The following is a 27,301-nucleotide window of genomic DNA, read 5'->3' as shown; positions in this document are numbered from 1 at the left end:
ATAACAGCAGCAGTAGGAGGCATCAGGCAGGACCACGGCAGCACAAAACAGTGTGACTCTTGCAGCCACATTTTGATGTGAATAAATGTCAAGTTTTACCATTAGGTACTGTCAATATTGTACTGTATTTGATCTTTTTTATTGTACCCCACTTTTTGGTACCATAAACAGAGAAGACAAAAAACAGAATCCAGTTTAATCTTCTCCCATTACTCTTTCCCTCTCAGAGCTGCTGGACCTGCAGCCGTTGCCGGTGACGGCTCTTGGTAACCGGGAGTTTGAGAGCCTGTACAAGTTCACTCACTTCAACCCCATCCAGACTCAGATCTTCCACACGCTGTATCACACGGACACTAACGTCCTGCTGGGGGCGCCAACGGGCTCTGGAAAAACCATCGCAGCAGAGATGGCCATGTTTCGGGTCTTCAACAAGTATCCAACCTCTAAGGTTTGACTGGCTCCATCTGTCTTACTATTGAATTCAAGGGAATTTTAGTTCAAGAAATGTACTGAGTAGTTGCTGTCTTTTCTGTTGATCAACACTGGTACTAAATGCTTTTTTACAGAAGACACTGAGAACCACGGCGAGAGACTGGGGTCTGTTCAGAACAAACAATCTCAGTACACTGTAAATATAAAAAGACTTTCCCATTTAGTCCAACCAATCACAAACTGCATCCTTGTAGATCCATGTGTTGTTCCTATGGGTGCACTGTTGGTGATCTGTTGTGTACTGTTAGTAACATGTTGCAGAGGTCATTATCAGCTGATGATTGTTACTGTTGCCCTATCAAAAAAAGGAAAGTAGATCAAGTAATCACACGCAGTCAAATATGAGCTAATGTGTGGCTCTAAGATGAGCTTAATTGACTTGTCATCTATTTGTTATTTACACTTCAGTTTCTGATGGAGTGTCACAAAGTCACATAAAATCTACTGTGTAATTGCTGTTTGGAAACACTAATAATTTATGTCATGAGGCTAATTCAGCAGTGTTACACCACAAAGAGGACAATCTGTCAAACTCTGTTGTTGGAAGTGTCTAAACATTTAACAGTCAGAAAAGACATTAAAAAACGTAAATAAACTTGTGGTGAGGCTGATGTGGAAAATGATGACAATGTTTATTTGTATCACATTGTCTTTTTGCAGCTTGATCATTGTAAGCTCAGTTTGTTGTTGTTGTTGTTGTTGTTTTTTCAATCATTGCACTAGCTTTCCTAGATACATGGCCTGGCGTGCTCATGGGTGTGCATTGTTTGTGCCGTTAAACAGGGGCCTGCTCATCGAAAATATGTCTCCCCGCTCCTGCTAGTGGTCAAAAACAAGGGTAGCTTTAAAGGGATAGTATGAGTCTTTTGACGTTGGGCTTAATGAGGTACTAATCCATAGTCTGTGTATTACATAAAGTAGATGTTGGTTGGCTCGTCCCCAGTTTGGAGAAGCAGACATGAATACGACCATGCAAGCTAAGCAATATAGTGCTATGGAGGGGTCAGCAACAAATGTATTTTAGCAACCAAAAAAAAGTCCCCCCTTAAAAAAAAATTGTACACCAAATATTTTCACCGCATTACCTTAATGTATACAGCCCTCTCTGACGGGCAGGCCATTAATGGCTTCAGTTCCCCATTTGACACCAGACTCAGTTGACAAAAACAGTAATTTTAGTTTGCTGAACACAGGAGCTGCTGGTCCACCGCAGCCTTCATCACATAGTTTGTTTGTGTTATTGTGTGAATTTGGTGAATCCAAATGGACCCTCTTAAACGCGGAAGTCACACAATAATTTACTTACTAACTTCTAACTAATCGAGGCAGTGGTAGACCAGCAGCTCCTGTGTTCAGCAATGTTTAGTTACCATTTTTCTCAATGGAGTCTGGCCTTGAAGAAAAAGATGTAACAGCTTCAGTTCCTGTCAGAAAAAGCTGTTTGACAGTAAATATTCTAAATATAGCGTACACTTAAACTGATTTTTTGGTGGGGGGGTGGCAAGCTAAAATACATTTTGCTGCTGCCCCCGTCCACAGCAGTACATTGCTCAGCTTCTGTTATGGCACTTCTGCCTGGTTCTCCAAACACGGGGAGTACTGACCAACATCTACTCCATGTAATACACTAACTGCGTACACTCGTACAACCCTGCTTCAAACGATCCAAACTATCACTTAAACACTGACCCTCTTGTCAGTGATTGGTTGGTTTTTCAGTCAGAAGTAACACAGAAAATAACAGTGTCTTTTGATAACTTTTTGTGGTTGTTGTTTTTAGATTTTCAGTGGCCTTGTGCCCCAGGTTTAGGATAAACACAGTCAGGTGTTTTATCACTGTTGCCTGAGAGCAGCTACCAACTGAAGAGATGTTTACAGATACTCCAATATGGGAAGCTGTGGTGATACAGTCAACATTAACATCCAGCCTGGGGAAACCTAGCAGTGTTTCTTTTCATTGAATGGCTGTTTGTATTTATGTGTGTGTGTTCAGGTGGTGTACATCGCCCCCCTGAAAGCACTGGTCAGAGAGAGGATTGAGGACTGGAAGATCAGGATTGAGGAGAAACTGGGGAAGAAGTAAGTGAAAACAGAGACCACCAGGTGGATGACATCACACAGAGGTGGAATGCCTTTATGTACAGTGATACATATTACATAATACATAGTAAAAAATATCATGGAAATCATTTTTGTCACACAGGCAGGGGCAGAAATCCCAGGGGGGGACAGGGGGGACATGACTCCCCCTTCAGTAAAGCTGTACCCCCGTAGAATCATTTGAGACACAATTAATAATTTTTGAACAATGCAGTAGTATTTATTGAAAGCACAATGTAAGCGGTGCTCATTATAATCGCGCAATAATGTGCTATTTAAAACTTAAAAGATTTAGTCCCCCTTCCCATTCCTAGTAGTGGTATATCCCACACTCTTTCCAACGGGCGGGGCTGCTTGGCAGCAGTAGCAGCGTGTGGCTGGAACTGCTGCCCACATCGCGCATCGCAGGGTAAGATGTTCACTCACACAGACACAGTTTAACTTACACAAGTTACAACACATCCCATTTACTGTTACAACAAGCCCCAGGCCCAGGCTGATAATATAAACTGTCTGCAACATTTCTCCTGCACTGTTCAAAAGCCTACTCAATTACGAGTGCTGCTAAGCTAAAAGCTAATGATTAAGCTCAGAGTTTAGTGATAGAGAGGACAGGAGAGAAAGAAGAGGGAGAGGACAGGACAAGAGCAGTCAGTGGCGGAGCAATGGGTACCTGTCTGTAGGCTCTCCACCTGTCAGTGAGACAAACATGAATGACGTGCAGTCTAACTGACAAGGAGCGGTCATTACGCGTGACTATTACGCACGGTTGTGGCGGAGCGGCTCGTATGGGTACCTGTCTGTAGGCTCTCCACCTGTCAGTGAGACAAACATCAAAGACGCGCAGACGAGGAGCGGTCATTACGCGTGACTATTACGCACAGTTGTGAGGTGTGCAGCGGCAGATCTCACAGCACACTGTTTATAAACCACTTTACCAGTTTAATTGCAGGAAATGTTTTTGTTTGTTTTAGTTTTAGTTTAGTTAGTATAGACATTCACTCTGCCTGTTGGAGAGATAGAGAGAAGATTAAAGCCTCAAATTGCGGTAAAAGATGCTGTATAAAAGACAGGCTACAACTTTTTTTCCTTGTCCCCCCCTGGAATTATTCTCTAAAATTTTACTGTTTATTGTCCCCCCCAACTATGAAATGGGATTTTCGCCCCTGCACACAGGGCTATGATTGTATAAAGTATTACAATTTTAGACATAACTGAATAATCCCTTTTTTCTTATCTGTGTCTAGGGTGGTGGAATTGACAGGTGATGTGACTCCAGACATGAGAGCTATAGCACAGGCTGACCTCATCGTCACCACACCAGAGAAGTGGGACGGAGTGAGCAGAAGCTGGCAGAACAGAAGCTACGTTCAAAAAGTAGCCATTCTCATCATCGATGAGATTCACCTGCTGGGTAAGAGTCCTCAACACAGCTGCAGGTATAAATATTTTTGGTTGGACAACGTCATTCCTATCTGAGGTATAATATTCTACATTGTACATTGTGCGAGACGTGGGGTTCACCCTGGACAGGTTGCCAGTTAATCAAAGGGTCGACACACAAAAACAGACAGCAATGCATGCTCACATTTGCATCTAGGGGTTATTTAGAGTCACCAGTCAACCTAACGTGCATATCTCTGGACTATGAGAGGAAGCCAGAGGATGTGGAGAAAACATGCAGAGAAAATTCAAACTGCACACATAGGGGAACCCAGAACCCTCTTGCTGTGAGGTGACAGTGCTAACCACTGCACCACAGTGCCACCTGAGTTAACGGTGTTTATACAAAATATATCCAAAACGCGTAATATATAACATATTACACGTTATGGTTTCCATATTGGAAAACCCGTACCAGTGTAAAGGCACTGAAGTGTAACTTTTGTTACTTATATAAACATTCTGCTTGGACTGTACCACTGTGTCTTTTTCCAGGTGAGGACAGAGGTCCAGTATTGGAAGTCATTGTGTCCAGAACCAACTTCATCTCCTCTCACACATCTAAGAGCGTCCGAGTGGTCGGTCTGTCCACAGCTCTGGCCAACGCTCGAGACCTCGCTGACTGGCTTGGAATCGGACAGGTCAGATTTCCATCATGGCACCAGAACATACAGCAGTACGAGTCCTCTGCCATAAATATCAGTAAAGCTTAAGACTACTTTGTCAGTGTATTGTTGTTACCCTCTGTCTCCTCGCTCTATGGTTAGATGGAGGGATCATGTTCATAACTCCCTTGTTTGAGGAATAGTGAGATCAGCTTTGTGTACCAAGAACACCGCTGCAGTGAAGCCAGCCAGAAACCACAGTCTTTGTCTAAGTCTGTATTTTTATGGTTCATTTGTTGACTGCCTCTTCATATCTGATTGAATGTATATAATAATAGCAATTAAGATAAACAGATACTTTTGGCCTGGAGTTAATGTTGAAGTTTATCTCTGTAATCGTCTGCAGTCTGTGTCTGGATGCCATGCTTAAGTTGTAATCATCAGGAATGACTGCAGTGATGGGGATGGATGAGCCTGCCTGTCAGCCTGAAGCAGAGAGGACTTATTGAAATGATTTGACTGATATGTTTTTATACTGAAGGCCAACACTGATAGTTTACACACCTCCATGAAGGCTCATGTAGCAGCAGTCAGACAGTTTGCCAATGTGAAAAAAATACTTCAAACCAGATTATTGTTTTAGTCTTTTTTTATTGTTCATTCTAAGCTGCATATGTAAGTAATTGCTATCGTGTTCCAAGAGTGCTCTGTACCTATGATCTGACCAGTATCATGGGACTGAAGCCGTCTATATTCACTCTTCTAATATCTGATATCTAAAGTCTGTCCACTTCATATTAAAAATTGCTTAAATGCCACCACGCTGGCAATAGTCATGGCCAGAGGCATTATGTTTACGGGTTGCATGCCTGTCCACACGTACATATGTCTGTCCTATTCTTGTGAACACGATATCTCAAGAATGCCTCAAGGGAATTTCTTCAAATTTGATACAAATGTCCACTTGGACCCTACGTTGAACTGATTAGTTGTTGGTGGCCATAGGTCAAAGGTCAAGGTCACTGTGACCTTGTCTGTCTCATTCTCATGAATGCCACATGTCGAGAATGCCTAGATGGGAATTCCTTCAAATTTGCAACAAAAATGTCCAGTTGGACTCAAGTGAAGTGTTTAGATTTTGGTGTTCAAGGGTCAAAAGTCAAGGTTACTGTGACCTTGCATCCATCTTAACGTAACATCTCAAGAACAGCTTGAGGGAATTCTTCAAATTAAGCACAAATGTCCACTTGGATTTAACGATGGACTGATCAGTTTGTGTTGGTCATAGGTCAAAGGTCAAGGTCAGTGTGAACTTGTCTGTCTCATTCTTGTTAGTGTGAGATCTCAAGAACACCTTGAGGTATTTTAATTTGGCACAAAAATTCACCTGGACTTGAAGATGAACTAATTAGAATTTTGGTCAACATGTTTTCATGTAAAGGTCAAGGTCAGCGTGACCTCACAAAACATGTTTTTGGCCATAACTCAATAATTCATTTGCTAATTATGACAAAACTTCACACAAATGTCTAATAGGATAAAATAATGAAGTAATGACATTTTGTATCCATAAGGTCAAAGGTCAACTTCACTGTGACATCTTAATATTCTGAATTAAACACTTTTCTTGCTCTGCATTAAACACTTTTCTGGCCATTATTCAGTGTCATATCTCAGGAACAGAAGGGGAAATATTTGGTCAGATATTTAAGTAGTGACACTGATTTTTAGTGCCCACCTTGAAACGGTGCTGATTGTATAGATTTGTGCTGTTAGGGGTCAATATGTGTGAAGCATCCATGTTTTCACAGACATGGATGTAAACTGAAAGAGAAACTTACCTGCAGGGTGGAGGCATACAATAGCAGGGTGGTGATTCTAGTTTTCTCTGATGATGAACTCTTTAGGAAAGTTTTTAAGAAACTCAAAGGTTCCTAAATTTGAAAGGACGACTGTTTTTCTGAAAATTAACGATGATAATGATAATTGCTTTTGTTTTTTGTTCTACCCTGATTCTTTCCTGCTTTAAGAGGTATTTCATTACTGGAGAGATGATCTCTTCATAAAACTAGATTGTCTATGTTGTAGAAAGGCACAAATACTTTTGAAATTGGTGCTACATGACCAGAGAAAATAGAGAAAAAGGATTGTGGCATGTCCTTTTGCTCATTAGGTAGAAAATCTACCAGAGTGTACATGCACTGAACCAATGAATGCTCCTGCAATGAGGTGACATAGTGCAAACTGTTTGTCACAGTGAATTGCCAGCTGGTAACTAATGATCTTGTGTTTCAGTTAACAGCTCAGTAACAGAATCTTGGTTTATATTTGATTATTGCTTCTTAGTTTCACATTTGATCTCAGTTTTTTCAGCCTCTGTTTTCACTTTGCAGGAAACAGTATGGCGCCCACTTCCTGTTCATTGATTCTCACTGTTACAGCCAAACAGGGCACTAAAATATGTTTCTAAACAACATTTTTGGTAAGAACCTGTTTTGGCAGATAAGATAAGCAAACTCTATTGTTCATTACATTACATGAAATGGAAATTTGCTTTTGGCATTCTAGCAAACACAGTGTAAAACCAGACAGTAAATGCCAGTTAAAACATGTTAAATATATGTTAAACAGCAGCAGTGCTCATGAAATCATTATTCCAGCTGTTGCCAGATGGCAATAGCTAGAATGATGAGAAAAACATCCACTGCAGCTTTGCTTGGTGAGTCGTGTTTCGTGTTGGTTTAATTCTCTCGTCATATTTCAAAAGTTACAAATACTTAGGTTTTACCTTCGATGATAGCCAGCAATAAGAATCCTGTCAGTCTCCGAGGGCTGCTCTAGATAAAGCTAAGCGTTATGGAAAATCTTGGTGTAGACAAACAAAAGGTGGTGAAGTGCATACACAGCCATGTAAGCCTGTCTTGTTTTGTGGATGAGCATAAAATAGCCCCAAAACTGTCAGTATGTGGTGATGTGGGATTGTGGGAGCAAAGTAAAGTTAATTTGTCAGTAGGCATTTGGCTGATAGGCTGCAGCTGTGGAGGAGGTTAATTAACATGCTTATTAATAGACTTACTAATCTAAACATTTATTGTGATTGCTCTAATTTCCATGGGCTTGGGAACTTGCAGAGTTTTGTTCTTAATTTAGTCCGCAGTATACACATATATATAGAAATACGTTGCTTGTAGTCTAAGTTCATTTCATATCTGCTATTTGAAAAACTATAAAGAAACTAGAATGACTGCCTTGTAGTTGTATTCCTCCACACACTAGACAAGTTGCACTTACAGTTTGCATCCATGTCTGTTAATGCATGGATGTTTCACACACATCCTCCCCTCAGCAGCATAGAAGATCTATACAATCAACACAGTTTCAAGGTGGACATCTTAAATGAGTGTCACCAATTCAGTACCTGACCAAATGTCTCGCCTTCTGTTCCTGAAATATGACAGGGGACTAACTACACCTGTTCATTTACTGAAGTCTTAAGGAAGGTTATTAACGTATGAGTAACATGAGTATGCTGGGTGTTTACCATCATCATGACAAAAACAGGAGAACATTATCTCCATTCAGACTTTATTGGGTTAAAGAGACTGGTTGCCATGGACACAGATGCACTAACCGCGTACGTTGTTGGCTGAAAAATAATTGATTACTGATCATAAAGTCGGAAAACTAACAGAAACCTACAAACTGTTTTTGTAATGTGGTTTCAGAGCAATCCAGGCTTTTGATGCACATTGTGATTTATCAAAACTGACGTTAGACATCTTAATCATCCCAACAGCAGCACGAGACAAAACAGTAGCCTAACTGCGACATCTGGACAGGGACTTTCAAAATAAAATAATCTCTGCATTCCATTGTGTCAGTTATGAAGTATAAAGATCCCCCAGTATGCAGAGGAGTACAGTAGCGTACTAACAACTCAAAATAATGTGAAATGACCGGACAGCCTACCTGAGACAGTGACAGCCCGTGCAGCAGTTGCTAGGTGATAAGGTAAACTTTTGTATGTCTGCTGCCTGTATAAAGAAATAGGCATATGGCCAATCATCACTGTTCATTTTTACCTGTTTACAGACACAGGATTGGATGTCTAAATGTAAAAAGGAAAAAACAGAGTAGCAGTAGAGGAATCTGGTTTTATTTTAAATTAGAAGAATATTTTCACAAAAAAACGAGACAATTTGTGTCCTGGGAAATTTTCCAGGACAGTCGCTCAAAAAAGAGAGAAATCCTGGGAAAACTATAACATGTGGCAACCCTAGATATGACATTGAATAATGGCCAGAAAACATTATGATGTCACAGTGAAGTTGACCTTTGACCTTTTGGATATAAAATGTCATCACTTCATCATTTCATCTTGTTAAAAATTTGTATGAATTTTTTTGGCATAATAGCATATGCATTTTTGAGTTATGTCCAAAAACATGTTTTGTGAGGTCAAAGTAACCTTGGCCTTGACCACCAAATTCTAATGAGCCCATCCTTGATTCCAAGTGAACGTTTGTGCCAAATTTAAAGAGATTCCCTCATGGTCTTTTTGAGCTGTTCTTTTCAAGAAAATGAGACAGACGCAAGGTAACAGTGACCTTGACCTTTGACCATAAAATTCTAATCAATTCATTGTTGAATCCAAGTGGAAGTTTGCATCAAATTTGAAGAGATTCTCTCAAGGTGTTCTTGAGATACCACGTTCACAAAAATGACATAGTTGCAAGGTCACAGTGACCTTGACCTTTGACCACCAAAATCTGTTCAGATCATTGGTAAGTCCACATTTGGACTCGAGTGGACATTTGTGCCACTTAGAAGAAATTCCCTCAAAACATTCTTGAGATACCGTGTTCACAAGAATGGGACCAACAAAAAAACAACCCGAAAACATAATGCCTCTGGTCACAGCTATCACCAGCGCAGATCCAAAAAAGGTTAAAAGAAATATTAAGTACACCAAAATTAAGAACATTAGACATTAATAACTCACACATTTACTATAGCAACATATCCTCAACCTGAACTTCTAACATTACAGTGTTTATTTTTTTCTCTTTAGGGTCATTGCTTCTGATCCGTATGTCATGAAATTCTAGTCACCTGTAGGGATTCATCATCACAGATACATTTCATAATACTGTAGCTTGTCTTTTGCTCTGTTGCCAGAGCTGTAGAGAGACAGTGTTAGAAAGCAGATTGGCTGCCTGCCATCCATATATCTGACTGGCTGGCTGGCGTTCGGACTGAGCTGCTGCCCAGTCCATTAACCAGGCTTTTAAGATGTCTGTAGACATGCAGCAGCCCTCAGCACAATACACATCAGACACTGCACAATACTCTGTGCAACATCCTGTAACGCACTTTGAATTCAGTTCTGTTCACAAACTGCACCGTATCGCCTCATCACACAAATCAACGCAGCAGACACATCAAAGGTTAAACACACCACAGCAGAGTCCAGCAGTGGCCTGCTGCTCTGGGCCTCAGTGACAGTGACAGACAGTTTACATTACTGCCAGATGGAGCTTCATGTTGCCAGCTGCTCACATTAAATCTCTTCTCTTTTTTCCCTCTTCCCTCCTCCTCCCCTCTCCTCTGTGTAACAGGTGGGTTTGTTTAACTTCCGTCCGTCTGTTCGTCCTGTACCGCTGGAAGTTCACATCCATGGTTTCCCAGGACAACACTACTGCCCCCGCATGGCCAGCATGAACAAGCCTACCTTCCAAGGTACAGCTCCATATTCCCATTTATACATATTGACACATGCTTTATGCATATTTTTACATGTGCAAATTTGATTTGTTGGTGACTGTTGATGCAGCTGGCTGTAGGTTAAGTTACTGTTGCATTATTTGAACTTTTTTAAAAGGGAAATTGAATCGTTAAAACATGTAGGATTTTTGATATTTCAGAAACATAAAATCCTATCTTATCTCAGGATAGGAATTTGGCTATTACATAACAGTAATAACTTAAGGATTTCTTATGGTAAGGTGGCGTAGACCCAGTCCTAAATTCATAATAACTGTCAGCAGCAGTGTTGATAGGTCTGCACAGTGACAATGAAGATGGAGAACTAATGAACACCGAAATATATTGTGTTCTTGGTATTTTTGTGCCTTTGCACCGGCAATACTTCAGCTGTGACACAGTCCATTTGGACTTGAAGATGAACTGATTAGATTTGGGAAGTCAAAGGTCAAGGTCACTGTGACCTTCGTGTCCATCTTATTCTTATGGGCGCTAGGGCTGGGCGGTATGACAAAATTTCCTTATCACGTTTTTTTTTTTTTTTTTTTTTTTTTTTTTTTTTTTTTTAAATCATATCGGTTTCACGGTATTTGACGGTATTTTGCTCGGGTTCGGCCCACTTAACATATTGCTGTGTTGTGCTATGACCTATTCAAGTGCTGGAATTTGTTATTTACGTCACAACGCCTGAATGCAACACAGACTCTGCTCCATTAGTGCCGTGCTCGGTTATAATTGTCTCAGAATCGGGTCGGCTTCGGTCAGGAAAATGCGGCCCGAGCCGTGCTCTAGTGTGCTCACCTGTGTGTGTGTGTGTGTGTGTGTGTGTGTGTGTGTGTGTGTGTGTGTGCGTGCGTGTGTGCGTGCATCGGGGCGAAACTCCGCCGTGCGCGATACAGAGAGCAGAGGAGAATTGTAAACGGCAGTGCACTGCTGCTAGTTGCATATAGGGGAAACACCGCTCTTTTTGGTATGAGTTCTTCTGGGTCAACGTGTACGGTTGCTTCGCTTTCAGGACTCTCTCTGGCAGCCATTCTCGCCTCTAAACTTTTCTCTATGATCTCACTCTAGCCGGCTCTAGCACACCTGTGGTGTGCAGTGGTGAAATGGGTCCCTGCTGAAACACTTTCCTTCCGTGCACGTTCTGGACATTGTTTGGGTTATTCACCGGTATTGCGGTATATGAAAAATTCATTCATTAAAGATAAACAGATTAGATTCGTGTGGTCATGGTCACAGTGACCTCACAAAATATTTTTTGTCCATAATTTAAGAACTCATACAGTAATTATGACAACATTTTGCAAAAATGTCTAATAGGATAAAATGAAGTTTTAGTTCTGCAAAAACACTTTTCTGACCAGTACTCAATGTCATAACTCAAACTCTGACATTCAGTCAGATGTAGAATAAGAGACTCTAATCTTGGATGCCATCTTGAAACTGTGCTGAATATATTGATGGTCTTTGGAAGATGTGTGTGAAGCATCTATGTTTTCAAATTTGTAGCTTCTTTGCAGCAACATCCATATTTGAAGCATTGTCTTCTGCCATGGCTACGTGTCAGTCTGGATAGACATGGATGAAAACTATAACTGCAACTTGACTGGTTCATAGAGGCATACAACCGTGAGGCTGTAGTTCTAGTTTGGTTATGACTTATTCAACACAAAGCAAAGCACAAGTCTAACTTCTGTTTTCTTTTTTTATTATTTTGGTCTCACTGAAATATGATTGAACGGCTACCATAACATTTATTTTAGAATTTGATCAGTGTCCTCCATTAGCACAATTAGTGCCTCCAACTCCTTGTAGCTAAAATGAAACACCTGTCTTTTTTTTTGTCCATGAGAGCAAGCTAGCTGACCAGCAACAAGTGAAGGCTGTTGATATGGATGGTAGCCTAACGGTACATTCTAATCAAAGATGCAGGCAGTCTGAGTACACTCTAAACACAGATACAGGTATGACAGGACGAGTGCCATTTGAAGAATCAAATTTATTGTTAAAATTAGGATTTCTTAAAATAAGGTGCGATAGAGTAGGACACGACCATGAGTCTAGGAAGTGCTTCTGTGATAGAAAGATAGAATTTTCTAACTTAGAAACTTAAAATAGAACAAGGTAGGTTATTTTTTTATAATGAGGCCCCAGGAATCCAAATTTATTTATTGTTAAACCCCACTTTCCACATGTTCAGGTTTTCTTAATTTGAGTCAATACTGCATTGGATTCAAACACAAGCACTTTTCAGCTTTTGTTGACTAAATCAAGGAATAAATGGGTTTGGAGGTAAGTACCACAGAGGGAAGTCAGAAAGATTTGGGAGTCAGACTCACAGATTGTCGGTGCGAGTCTTTTCACAGGATTTGTTGACAAAAAGAAAAACATATATCCAATAACACCAGCCTTGTCCTTTAAAGCTGTAGTTAGTAACTTTTCTTTAAAAAAAAAAAAAAAAAAAAACTTCTGTCATATTGGTTGAAACTGTCACTCTATCCACATAGAAGAACATGAGACAGATAGTCTTGGGAAAAATAATGTTCCTCTGCCTCCTCATAATGCTTCTGATGGTAACTGCAAGAATCCATCGACGGTTAACAAAAACAACCAATCAATCAGGGCTGAGGAGTCGATCACTGCTCGTGAACTGCAATCCAACTGTCAAACTAGGAAGTGCTGATCAAATATGAATCAAGACTCTGTCAGTGCACTGACAATTTCTCATCTCAGATGTTGTCAGAAACATATTTTAATGTACTGTTCAGCTGTAAGATGAGAAAGTTTGTGAATCGACTGCAATGTTTGAAACAGTTGAACCAAAACAAAGCACTGTCCGCCAGCCAGAGCAACCGAGGAACATGATTTTTTTCACAGATTGCCTCATCTACCACTGTGTGGAGTAGTGACAGTTTCAGCAAATATGACGAAGATATCAGCATAAAAGTTGCTAACTGTAGCTTTAAATTTCCCACAAGAAGAGGCAATTTGTAACACTTAGAACCCAAAATAATTCCAAAACCATTACTGGAGCAGTAACAAGTAATCAATAAACAATATGTGAAACTTTTAAACATTTTCTCTACAGCGATACGCAGCCACTCCCCAGCCAAGCCAGTGCTAATTTTTGTCTCATCACGACGGCAAACACGACTGACCGCCCTGGACCTTATCGCCTACCTGGCCACAGAGGACAACCCCAAACAGTGGCTGCATCAGGACGAGAGAGAGGTACGCTAACACTGTGTGTACACAGGAGGCAGAGTGCGAGCAGGATGTTAGCAGAGCAGCAGATTCGGTTGTCTGTCTGACACTATACAGGATGCGTTCAGGCACAGTATTGAAAATAAGTCACCCAGAGCCGTGCATCACTGTAGTTCCTCCAAAAAAACAAAGACAGTAGATTTAAAGTGTGGTAAACCAATAAGCATCAAGTGGGTCAGTACTGAGAGCTAGACTTTGCCCTTTCACATGTAGTTAATGTACTGTAGTCAGGTATTAAGCTCTGTGCTAAACAACATCAGACTCAGGCACTCCGCTTTAGCCATGAGTGTAGAGAACTGACACATTTAGTGCAGATATTAGCAGATGCCTGTCGTCGTTATGCACTTCCTTCACTTCTAATGTGTATCTCGATGGATCCCCTTTTCTTTTGCTTTCCCTCCCCCTCCGGCTGAATTGTGCTGATGCTCCAGTTCTCTGTGTAAGTGCCGGTTTAAGTGTAATTACAGATGGAATTCAACCCAACTTGTGCCGGAAAAGCCTGTGTCATCCTCCATTATATTGTCTTTGCATACCTTAGGATCAGTTCAAGATGGGAGCAAATGACTCCTCTGGGTTAGCATTTGAAAAGTATGCTAATATTATTACAACACTCAGATATCCAGGCCTGTAATTACCTCGACGTGCATGTCTAACAGTGTTACGGGGGGGGGGGGGGGGGGGGGATTTTCATATACCGCAATTGTATAGTCTACATTTAATATTTATTGTTGTCTGCCATTGCTGTGTTATTTTATACACTGCCTGGCCAAAAAAAAAGTCACCACCAAAAAAAAAGGTCATACACTCTAATATTTCGTTGGACCGCCTTTAGCTTTGATTACGGCACGCATTCGCTGTGGCATTGTTTCGATAAGCTTCTGCAATGTCACAAGATTTATTTCCATCCAGTGTTGCATTAATTTTTCACCAAGATCTTGCATTGATGATGGTAGAGTCTGACCGCTGCGCAAAGCCTTCTCCAGCACATCCCAAAGATTCTCAATGGGGTTAAGGTCTGGACTCTGTGGTGGCCAGTCCATGTGTGAAAATGATGTCTCATGCTCCCTGAACCAGTCTTTCACAATTTGAGCCCGATGAATCCTGGCATTGTCATCTTGGAATATGCCCGTGCCATCAGGGAAGAAAAAATCCATTGATGGAATAACCTGGTCATTCAGTATATTCAGGTAGTCAGCTGACCTCATTCTTTGAGCACATACTGTTGCTGAACCTAGACCTGACCAACTGCAGCAACCCCAGATCATAACACTGCCCCCACAGGCTTGTACAGTAGGCACTAGGCATGATGGGTGCATCACTTCATCTGCCTCTCTTCTTACCCTGATGCGCCCATCACTCTGGAACAGGGTAAATCTGGACTCATCAGACCACATGACCTTCTTCCATTGCTCCAGAGTCCAATCTTTATGCTCCCTAGCAAATTGAAGCCTTTTTTTCCAGTTAGCCTCACTGATTAGTGGTTTTCTTAAGGCTACACAGCTGTTCAGTCCCAATCCCTTGAGTTCCCTTCGCATTGTGCGTGTGGAAATGCTCTTACTTTCACTATTAAACATAGCCCTGATTGTTGCTGTTGTTGTTTTTCTTCGATTTGATCTCACCAAACGTTTAAGTGATCGCCGATCACGATCATTGAGGATTTTTTTCCGGCCACATTTCTTCCTCGAAGACGATGGGTCCCCACTATCCTTCCAGTTTTTAATAATGCGTTGGACAGTTCTTAACCCAATTTTAGTAGTTTCTGCAATCTCCTTAGATGTTTTCTCTGCTTGATGCATGCCAATGATTTGACCCTTCTCAAACAGACTAACATCTTTTCCACGACCACGGGATGTGTCTTTCGACATGGTTGTTTAGGAAATGAGAAGCAACTCATTGCACCAGTTGGGGTTAAATAACATGTTGCCAGCTGAAAGATAATCGCCCATGCAGTAATTATCCAATTATCCAACACCTATTTGCTTAGTTAAATCCAGGTGGCGACTTTTTTTTTGGCCAGGCAGTGTATTTGCCCAGTTAGCAAGAGTGCCTCACCTCCGATCCACACATACTTAGTCAAAAGACTGGAGGAGCGACAGAATGTCAGTCATTGTAGAATGACCTTTAATACCTGTAGTTGGGTTCATTTGGTCGCACAAGAGGGAAGAGGACCAACTGACAGGTAACTCCTTGATTGGACAGTTTAAGCCTTTGTCATCTTGCATCATCAGGACCCACGTGGGGAAATTAAATTCTGGTGTCACTTTTTTGGTGTTACAAAGAGCTCACAGAGAAATAACTGATTGTAAGCAGTGGTAGGATATTATTAGAGTAAAAATCAATGGCATGTTATGATTAACATAGAGACAGGATGAAAAGAAGACGTCTTGTACAGTAATGATTCGGGGCTAAATACTGTGGGATCACTGTCACACACTTTTTAATGGACTTAATGAACAGACAAAGTACACAAAGTCAGATGCAATGATGTCAGTTTTAACAGAAATACCTTCACTGACGTGCATATGTGTTACCATGGTTAAATGTCTGCATTTGCATAAATAGATTATGGGATATACGCAGCCTTTATCAGGATCAATTATAAGATTGCAGATAGATTTCACAATCAGCAAATGGATTATTATTGTTTAGCTGTTGCTAAAATCACATCTCTGCTATCATAAAATCCTGTTTGGTTTTCTTTCACACCACAAAGAAACCGCACCAGAGTCCATACTGAAGCGGACCGAGACCCACCATTTCAAGTGGTCTTGGTGTGGTTGTTTGGTCCACACCAGGGTTCGATTGACAGCTTTCACACCAGCCCAAACAAATTGTACTAACCTCGGAAACAGACCTGACATCATTTTAACTGAGCCAAAGAGGTTAGTTGTGAAAGCACCCTCAGACTCAAAAGGCGCCCAGCAGTGTGACGCCAGAGAGTTAAGCAAGTTTCATTTTATACAGTTCAACTTTTTATGTCCTCTGATGTGATGGAAACAAATAATGCACATTTTGATTTACATAGGAATGAGTATACAAAAAAGTATTTACCTGCACCAAATGGCACTTGAACCAAGAAGACATACTTATATGTTATGGGACTGTCATGTTAGTCTGGCCATCTTGTATGTCATTGTTATATTAAACAGGTATTCCAAGATAAATATATTGCAGAGCACAGAGTTGTATGCAAACTAAAATCTAATGGTGAATGAACTACTTTGTTGGTGTGTGACCCGGACAGTAACTAATCCATTGGACTCTACGGACTCCTGACAGGCCAGTGACAGCCTGCCACTTTCTAGTATATATACATGTCTAAAAATGTGTTGGTTGGTTAATCTGTCTCTGCGTCAAACATTTTGGTCAGTGGCGGGACAATCTGATTAGATATTGTTTCCATTTTTTATTATGGTGGTGACCTGGTGACCGTTCCTATAACTTCACCATGTAGACAGGTTTGTCACTGGTACTAAAGAAATATCAAACCTAACGATCACTTTGACATGAACATTTTCAGAGATATTCATGCTCACGAAAGGATGAACCCATTCTATTTTGTACAATCCAAGGAATGTTGTGCCATCTACCAGCCAAAATGTCAATTTGGCACACAGAATTATAGACTTTCTTTGTGAGAATTTTCAAATTGCACATAAAACAAAAAAAACCCTGACTGGAAACACCAAAAATGAAAAAAATAAAAAAGTCTCAGAAATTGCAGTTATTACACTTTGAGGAGGCGGACAAGTGTATTAATGAAAGGTAAATGTGACCAAGTGCAGTGGATACAAATTTGGCAAATAAATCATGATGTGGAGTCAGGGTGTACCATCATTGCACAGGGTTCTACAAGCTCTCTACATCATCACTAGAGGCTTTTAACATCTTCATGTTCGCACAAAGGGCTGTTAACCAAATCTCTTCCGAGAACAGAACTGGAATATAAGTTGTTCAAAACTCCCTATTTCTATTGTCCAGTCTGCTTTCCATTATTAATCATACATGCATTGTTTCTCCATTTGAGGTTTGACTGGTGCTCTTTTTCTGCAGTGGTATGATGGTCCCTTAGTGGAGATTAGCTTCACGTCCTGCGTAACTTGATGACCCAGCTGCCAGTATTTGCATAACAGCAGTGGATGGAAAAGCACATAAATCTGAATTTTCTTTTGCCAATTTTCTGATGATTCGGGTCAAGAATTTGCGCTATGTTTGGAGGAAAAATCAGGTCCTGGCACTAAGCACACGCTGCACGCTCCAGCTGTGTTGGCAGCATACGCCCTGTAAATTCAGATGGATTTTGATTATTTATATAAGTCATCAAATCACTGTGAAAGTGATCAGAACTTTATTGTTTGCCGCTGTCGTCATCCTTGAAGTTGCGGTGAGGACTCTGACATCCACTTGTGTCACAACGATTTTAGCGTGCAAAGGATTGGGCACCCCTGGTCACAATTTTATTTTACTGTGAATAGTTAAGTAGAAGATGAACTGATCTCCAAAAGACATGAAGTTAAAGATGAAACATGCTTTTCAACATTTTATGCAAGATTAGCATATTGTTTTTGTTTTGTACAATTTTAGAGTGAAGAAAAGAAAAGCAGCACCATGCAAATGTTTGGGCACCCCAAGACATTACCACCTTAATTAACTTGTTATGGCTATGGCTTGTTCACAGTCTTTGTTAGGAAAGGTCAAGTGATGCAACTTTCAAAGCTCTATAAGGCTTCTGAAACCTTGTCCCAACAGTCAGCACCCATGGGCTCGCACTCTGAAAACGTAAGTAACTGATGCCCACAAAGCAGGAGAGGGCTATAAGAAGATAGCAAAGTATTTTCAGGGAGCTGTTTCCTCAGTTTATAATTTAATTAAAAAATGGAAGTTACAGGAACTGTGGTGGTCAAGTTGAGGTCTGGGAGACGAAGAACATTTTCAGTGAGAGCTGCTTGTAAGATTGTTAGAAAGGCAAATCTAAACGCTCGTTTGACTGCAAAAGACCTGCAGGAAGATTTGGCAGACTCTGGATTGGTGATGCACTGTTCTGTTGTGCAGTGACACCTGTACAAATATGACCTAAATGGAAGAGTCATCAGAAGAAAGCCTTTCCTACGTCCTCACCACAAAATTCAGTGTCAGAAGTTTGCAGAGGAACATCTAAACAAGCCTGATGCCTTCTGCAAATAAGTCCTGTGGACTGATGAAGTTAAAATAGAAGTTTTTGGACGCAATGAGCAAAGGTGTGTATGGAGATAAAAAGGGTGCAGAATTTTTAATGACAAGAACACCTGTCCAACTGTTAAACACAGGGGTGGGTTGATCATGTTTTGGGCTTGTGTTGCAGCCAGTGGCACAGGGAATATTTCACAGGTAGAGGGAAGAATGGATTCAGTAAAATTCGAGCAAATTCTGGAAGCAAAGATCACAGCATCTGTAAAAAAACTGAAGATGAAGAGAGTATGGCTTCTACAACCAGACAATGATCCTAAGAACATCTCGAAATCCACAATGGACTCCCTCAAGAGGTGCAAGCTGAAGGTTTTGCCATGGCCCTCACAGTCCCCTGACCTAACCATCATTAAAAATCTGTGGATAGACCTCAGTAGAGCAGTAAATGCAAGACACCCCAAGAATCTCACAGAGCTAGAAGCCTTTCCAGGAAGAATGGGTAAAAATCCCCAAACAAGAATAAGAAGACTCTTAACTGGATACAAAAAGTGTTAAGAAGCTGTGATACTTGCCAAAGGGGGCGCTACTAAGCACTGACCATGCAGGAAGCCAAGACTTTTGCTTCAGGTCCTTTTCCTTTGTTATTTTGAAATTGGAAGGAAATGAAATTAAAAAAGTACTGTAGCTTTAAATATTGAGCGCATGTGTCATCTCTAACTTCATACCCTTTTTACTTCATACCTTACTTAACTATTCACAGTAAACAAAATTTTGACCACTGGTGCCCAAACATTGGCATGCAACTGCATATATTTATAGTTATTGTGATAGTTATCATTCTTGGTGTGGACACACAGAACTTGTAATTTATATTAACTGTGGTTCAAGCAGTCTAAATTCAGTTAAAGTTAGTTTAAAGGGATAGTGCACCCAAAAATGAAAATTCGGCCATTATCTACTCACCCATATGCTGATGGAGGCTCAGGTGAAGTTTCTGAGTCCTCACAACACTTGCGGAGATCTAAGGGGAGAGGGGGTAGCAACACAACTCCACCTAATGGAGGCCTACAGCGCCCCAGATTCAAACGTCCAAGAACACATACTTGAATCCACAGAATATCTCCATACTGCTCGTCCGTAGTGATCCAAGTGTCCTGAAGCCCCGACATAATAAGTTGTTAAGAAAAAAGTCATTTGAACTCTTTTTATAGCCTCACTGTAGCCTGTAGCTCTAACTGCCTCTCTGTGCACTGCGTTCACATGTACTTTTTGTGGTTTCAGTTATGTGTTTTGTACGGTTGAATCTGGGTCGCCATAAGCCTCCATTAGGTGGAGCTGTGTTGCTAACGTTACCCCCTCTCCCCTTGGATCTCCGCAAGTGTTGTGAGGACTCTAAAACTTCACCTGAGCCTCCATTGGCATATGGGTGAGTAGATAATGGCTGAATTTTCATTTTTGGGTGCACTATCCCTTTAAGTTAAGTGGATGACCAAGAAGATGTGCTACATGGAGATCTGGAATGTTTAATCAGTATTTTTGAGACAATAATGTAATTTCCATAAATAAACAAAACGGCTAAGCATTACAAAGCATTCAGTTGTGTGTCACTGGGTTATAAATCTTATGTATTACTGTGTGATACAAAGGCTCATTGTTTTATAGCTCCATATAGGTGGAGGGAGTGATCATCCAGAGGAAATTATTCCTAATCTTTGCTATAATTTGGCAGAAACAGCAAAAAGCTTCTGGAAAAATCACTTCCTGACAATCATTTCAATCATCACCTTCTCTGTTTACCATAAGTATACATGGAGTAGCATTATTCATTCAACTATGGTATATTCAAGTTTTAGAATGATACATAAGAAACCGTTACGTCCTGAATTTGCTTTCCTGAACCCTGTAGATATACTGTCTCAGTGCAAATATGTGCTGTCTTATAACACAGGCCCAGTTTCTATATGTGTGTGCACAGCGTCCCCGGCCTCTGTGTGTGTTCCGCTGACATATGCTGCCGCCTGCTGCTTCTCTGCGCTGGCCTGTGTAGCAGCTCAGCTCCCTGCTGTTTGACTGACAGGCTACTGGCGATAGCTGCTTAACTCTCACCGGGGGTCACCCACTGCCCCAAATCCCCTCTCCGACCTGACAGCTCTTTCTTCCTCTGCTGCTGCCCCAAACCCCCGGCTCTCTTCTCTCAGGGCTGCATTTTCACTATCCTCTTCCATTCTCTTACTTATTACCTTGTATTGTATTTTTCAGTGGATTAGTTGGAATGTTTGAAAGATGTAGATGTGTTATATGTTTAAATAATTGATTCTAATGAGTCATGTCCAATTTTTGAAGGGAGGGTATTTTTTTTTTTTTTGTTTGTTTAATGTGGATTCTCTTCTGAACGTCTGTTAGAAAAAACAATCAACAAAAAAATGAAGATTAAAAACACAGATTTTCTGTGATTTTGTGTGTATGATAGAGTAATCCAGTATTAACTGCATTTTCTTCATTTTACTGGTACGTAGGCTATCTCACTGAAAATTTGTCTTTAATTTTTTTTTCATTCTTTATCTTTAAATTATATTTATTTATTTATTTATGTATATTTTTATATAAAGAACACAAATAACGAGGACAGAAGCCAACTGTTGTGTTCGTCTCTGTTTACTCCTGCAGTTCTGCTCTGCTGGCTCTGGCTCTGTTTACTCTGGCAAAGCACAGGTTATACTTTGTTTTCTTCCTTTCAACCCAGAAAACTGTTTGTGTTGGCTGGAAGACATTAGATCTGCACAATACAAGACAAGATGGGGGGGGGGGGTTGTTCCTGGCTTTTCGTGATTCTTTATATTCTACATCTACTGTATGTCTACAGTTCCCAGTTGTTCAAAAGTAATCTGATTGAATTTCAGCTACGGGATCAAATCCCAACAATGGGTTGTTTAAAATAATAAAATTACTCTGAAATCAGATTACATCATGTAATCCAGATTTGGGTCCCGTTTATATGACAATGATTTCAACTGAAAACAGTAAACTTTAGTTGCGATTTGGCTGATGGTTTACACGACAGGGGTATTTTGGGTGCCTGAAAATGCAACATTTTGAGAACGGGTTACAGAGTGCAATTTTTTTAGAAACGGCACCGTCTCCATTTTCATTTAAACTTGCAATATGCAGTTCCTCTGAAAATGGAGACTTTTCGCACATGCGGATGACGCTTCCAGTCACTAGACATGTGCGAGAAAGTCGACTATACCAACAACAATGGCGGACTCCCAAGCTCTGCTTGTGCTGCTCACTCTATTGAATTTATCAACACTTCCCCATCATAGTGTAGATTTAAGCTTTCCAAACATTACAATTAACTTTCATTAACTGAAAACACACTGATGTTGCAAAAACTACAGCTATGCTCATATGCTACGCCTGTATATCTGCAGTTACACCATGTTAAATTAAAACAAGCTTGCAACCGCTTTCTTTTGTGAAGATGAATTAGTACAAGTTAACTTTAGCTCGTCCGCGCTGTAGACAGTCAGGGTGCCATTATCTAACCAACACTGCTGATGTTGTAGTGACTTGTCAATGGATGGCACCCACCTGTCACTCAAGGTGACCAGACCCTTAATTGTACATAACTTTAAGACTTAATAACATTTTAACAGGTGAGTTATGTAAAGATTTACCACTGTTCAGTTGTCATGAACAGGGATATTGGCTATAGAGACCAAAACTGTTTTTTTGTACAAGGCTGTAAACATGTTTATTGCTGTTGTAAGGTTGGTCATTTTAACATGGGGGTCTATGGGATTTGACTTGCTCTTGGAGCCAGCCTCAAGTGGCCATTTAAGGAATTGCAGTTTTTGGCACTTTAGCGTTGGCTAAACTTTTCAGCCCTGGAGGTTGCTGTGTGGGCCAGTCTTGATGGATTTTATACATATTTATAGTGTCATGGTTTGTCAGGTCAGCCCTCAGCTGTGTCATTGTATATGACACCTCATGGTCAGTGTGTAAATGGATTTGCATCTGTCCTCAGTCTATCATTGTCTGTGCTCTGGCTTGTCTACAGATAGAGGATATCATTGCCACAGTGAGGGATTCCAACCTGAAGCTGACACTCGCCTTTGGGATCGGCATGCATCACGCAGGCTTGCATGAGAGAGACAGAAAGACTGTGGAGGAGCTGTTTGTCAACTGTAAGATCCAGGTATGACTCCACACTGTACACCACACCTATACTGACTACTGGACTTACCTCTTGACAACAATGATAACGTTGTTACAAATGTTGTGCTTCTTGATTGATGATATTATATTAGAAATAATCAATGCTGTACTGGTTGTCATCTTAAAGCTCATTTTAAACACACTGTCCTTGGTCTAAAAAAAAAAAGAAAAAGTGAAATCTGTTGTATCTGCCTAAAATATTTGCATTTCCCTCAAGGGGGGGAAGATGATGCCTTATACAGACAGTAACATTCACACTATGCTGTACTATAATGTATGTATGATTGATTAATGATCAATCAAACTATTATGGATGTGATAGATACACTGCGTCTACATTACCAAATTACCCATATTACCATGTTTTCCTCTACACTGACATTACTCCTACTAGAATATTTTTGCAGCATATTTTCATTCAGTACAAATTTCATTTCTTGTATTTTTTTTCTTTACTTAATTTGTGTAAGGTTTCCTCCTAAGTTGTATCATTCCAATGCCTTCTCGTGTTTTAACTCAGGTTCTGATTGCCACAAGTACTCTGGCCTGGGGGGTGAACTTCCCTGCTCACCTGGTGGTTGTTAAGGGAACTGAATACTATGATGGCAAATCCAGACGCTACGTGGACTACCCCATCACAGGTACACAGTCTTCCTTATGGCTGCCTCGCAAGACATAATGGGCAATATCATGAACATAATCATGAAAATTCTCCATGCACTTAGGGCTCATTAATACTCCCGTTATGTACGAAAATAGATATGTCCGTTTTAAATGTTATAAACGTCACTGCCTTCATACTTCCATGCTTCCTTTATGATGACACAGATACATCCACATATCACAGGTTGTGATATTGTACCTATAAACAGGATGGAGAATTATTTTGTCTGTATACATGAGCTTTCAGGAAACATGTACAAATACAGATGAAATGAAAGCAGAGTACAAACGGAAGGCTCCGTCCATCTCCAACTCTAATGCTGAGCATTAATGAGCCCTTACTCTACCCATACCTCAGATCTGATACTGTACATACATATCTACATGCAAACCAACCTAGACTGTTTATAGTGATAGGATCCATAATGTTCACCAAGTTTGGCATTGTATGTAGTTAATTATTTACTGTAACCTTAATGTTATATTAGATTTTTTTTATATTTGCACTGTTTGTATTTGCACTCTTCCCACATTGTATTACAGCTGCTGCACAGCAGTTTTTCTTGGGATAATAAAGTTTTGGCTTATCTTATGTTATCTGTTATTATATAAAGGCCAATCACTGTCTAATATGGGAAACACTTATGGACGAGGGAACAGACTTCAACACAACACCAGCAAAGAAACTTGAAACTTCCACTGCAAAGTAGACTGTCAGTACAGAGAGCAGAGTTACCATTAGCATAGTGAATGTTTTGACAACAAAACATTAGAGTTTGCAGTTTTTGGATGTTAACCTGATCCTGGAGCTTCATTTTACTATCTACTAGAAACTACACCATAACAGATATTGTTATATGTTTCAGAACTGCAAACACTGTGTCAGCCACTGCTAGCTACAAGCTAAGAAGCTAACAAACAGCATAAACAAATATGCGAACTACACTTACTATTCTGATTTGTCTGTTAGTTGCCGATTTTAGTGCACAACACACATGTCACCTGGGTCTGTAAAGGGACTGTAAGCCTTGGGAAGTATGAATCAAGTCTTGGAATAAAAAGCAAAATGACAGCAAAGAATCACTTTTATTGTAGCTTGTTTAAAGAATAGTGTAACAAACACAGTCTTTGATAACGTATGTGCTGTGTGTGTAGATGTTCTACAGATGATGGGGCGAGCAGGTCGGCCTCAGTTTGATGACCAGGGCAAAGCAGTTATCCTCGTCCACGACATCAAGAAGGATTTCTACAAGAAGTTCCTCTACGAGCCTTTCCCTGTTGAGTCCAGGTAACAGTCTGTTGTCTTGATTATTAAGACTTCTGTCTAAGATTTTCTCATGCCTTGTTATGTCAAAGACCAGGAGCTGTTTGTCCAAAAAATATTGAGGTTCAAAATTGAGCTCTACTGGTTTATAATAATGAGCCCCCTTATATCAAATGCCCTTGAAACAAGATTGTTAATCAAAATAATTGTGTTAGTGATCAGTTTTTGATTGTGTGTTGTATCCGCAGCCTCCTCAGTGTGCTGTCAGACCATCTGAATGCCGAGATTGCTGCAGGAACCATCTCATCCAAACAGGATGCAATGGACTACATCACTTGGACATACTTCTTCAGGCGGCTGGTGATGAACCCCAGGTTAGAACAACCTGCTCACACCACATATCATCACAAAGTGCCGCAGATCATGCAGTTCAAGACTAAAGCAAACACACATGCACACATTCTTAGCCTACTCTCTCAACCTGGTTAGAGCAGTGCCATGTTCTTCGGTCAAACATCTGCTATGTAGACAGAGACCATTCCAGAACATTCCAGCCTGCTGGTATTTGCACGGCTGTCATCCCACATTTACCATTCACCATTCCACCCTGACTGAGGCCTCACAGCAGGATCGTACCAACACAGGTCTGTGAAACCTGAAACTCAGCATTTTGGATTCAAGCTGAGTTTTTTGGTCAATATTCAGTGTCTGATAGTTTTCATGCAAAACAGTGACAAGTTTTTGGTGTTCCTCTGGGATTGGTGGAAAGCCTGAGACACCATTAATGGCCATTTTTTGGGTGGTATGGACCATGTAAATATAACACTCTGGTTTTATATCGGAACCAGGACCTTTAATATCATTTCCGTTCTGTATCTCTCCAAACTTTACTGTCTCTCGCCATAAGTTGAAATAACAAACAGCTTCAAAAATAGTTAGAAACTCAATAGCTCTGCACAGCCAGACCATGCTGTACCAGTGTTGAAAAAAGGTCTGACTTAACTCTGCACTGAGGGAGAAAAACTGCTGTGGTTTGTTTGGATTTCTTTTCACCAATCACAGTCATCACGGGCAGCGAAAAGCCCAGGATGTAGCAATGGTATTGTAATGTTTGCAATGGTGGAGAGTGCAAGCATTAAAATGGCTAAATCCCTGCAAAAGAAAACTCTGGGGTTGTTGTTGTTGTTTCACGCACATTGCTGAAACCAGGTGTGGAGATATGTCCTGCTATACGAGACAAGAATTTTGAAAATTGATTCATGCAGGAAGTGTGTCATTCTCATAGACAGGCTGCCAATGACAGGTTTATACCCACAGTGTACATCCTGAGAGCCAGACTAGAAATCCACCAACACTGAGATCCAGGATAGAAAAACTACTGCAAGTACCACTATAGAGTGCTGCAGGAATGAGTCCTGAAACAGAGAAATGCGTTAGCAGTTTTGCACTTCCGGTTCACTCGTCTGCAACATAGAATACATCAGTATATACCCCACTTGCTAATTTTGAAGCTTTAAAATGTTTTAAAAAGGCAGTAGCTAACAAGTGACTAAATGAGACGGTCTTGTTGTGGTAGCGTCATTGATGTCGTGACTGTAGTGTAGTTTGTTTATAGCCTAATGTTAGTTTTTTCCTTCTTCTGATTGCATCAAAAATCATAAAAGTGGTGCTCATTTGAAGAGATTATCTCACTTAATAAAACTTTGAAGTATAAACTTTTGTTTTGCACAAGGCTTATTTTCTGCAATTATCTAAAATCCAACTGAAAAATCCCCAAGGCGTTTTGTTGACAGAGTCATGTCGACACTAATTTCCAGGTTGTCTACAAAAACCACCATTCTCGTGGCACTGTATTACAAAGGTTATTAGAGGTTGCCTAATTTCTAGCAATGATAGGACAGTTGGTAAATTGTTAGCATTTGATGCTTATGATCATTACTTACAACTTATGAATTGCCTTTTTTATTAAAAAAAGCCTATTTACCAAATTTTTTGACAATTCAATGTATACTGTATATTGTATACTTAATATAATCAAAATATCTGGAAATCCTTAAAAAGATAAATGTAATATCCATCCATCCATATTCTGCTGTCTACATGATGTCCAGGCTACAGTGTTAGCAGACTAAGCAAAGTAGACCAGACTCTCATCTCCCTAGCTACGTCTTCCACTTCCACCTGGGTTATCCAAAGTCATTGCTATTTCAGATGGATTACATTTTCCCTCCAGTTTGTTTTGTGTTGGTCTTGGGTCTCTTCCAAGTTAGACATGCCTGGAAAACCTCCACAGAGGGCTGTCCAAGAGGCATGCTGGTCAGAT

The 27,301-nt window shown here is 40.4% G+C and overlaps 1 protein-coding gene across 1 annotated transcript in view; it reads left to right on the top strand.

Annotated features, from left to right (window-relative positions):
• The window catches only part of ascc3 (activating signal cointegrator 1 complex subunit 3), a 257,950-nt gene that overhangs the window by 191,070 nt on the left and 39,579 nt on the right, over positions 1-27,301 (top strand). The window contains exons 25-34 of the mRNA XM_033639918.2: positions 228-448; positions 2,486-2,571; positions 3,840-4,006; positions 4,531-4,676; positions 10,259-10,379; positions 13,492-13,634; positions 22,894-23,031; positions 23,572-23,692; positions 24,870-25,002; positions 25,227-25,352. Of these exons, the coding sequence (XP_033495809.2) occupies positions 228-448; positions 2,486-2,571; positions 3,840-4,006; positions 4,531-4,676; positions 10,259-10,379; positions 13,492-13,634; positions 22,894-23,031; positions 23,572-23,692; positions 24,870-25,002; positions 25,227-25,352 (1,402 nt within the window). The remainder of the gene's footprint in view (positions 1-227; positions 449-2,485; positions 2,572-3,839; positions 4,007-4,530; positions 4,677-10,258; positions 10,380-13,491; positions 13,635-22,893; positions 23,032-23,571; positions 23,693-24,869; positions 25,003-25,226; positions 25,353-27,301) is intronic.

This window comes from Epinephelus lanceolatus, chromosome 10 (genome assembly GCF_041903045.1).
Source record: "Epinephelus lanceolatus isolate andai-2023 chromosome 10, ASM4190304v1, whole genome shotgun sequence".
NCBI lineage: Eukaryota > Metazoa > Chordata > Actinopteri > Perciformes > Serranidae > Epinephelus > Epinephelus lanceolatus.
Note: the sequence above shows the minus strand (reverse complement) of the source record. Positions and strands in the feature narration are given on the sequence as shown.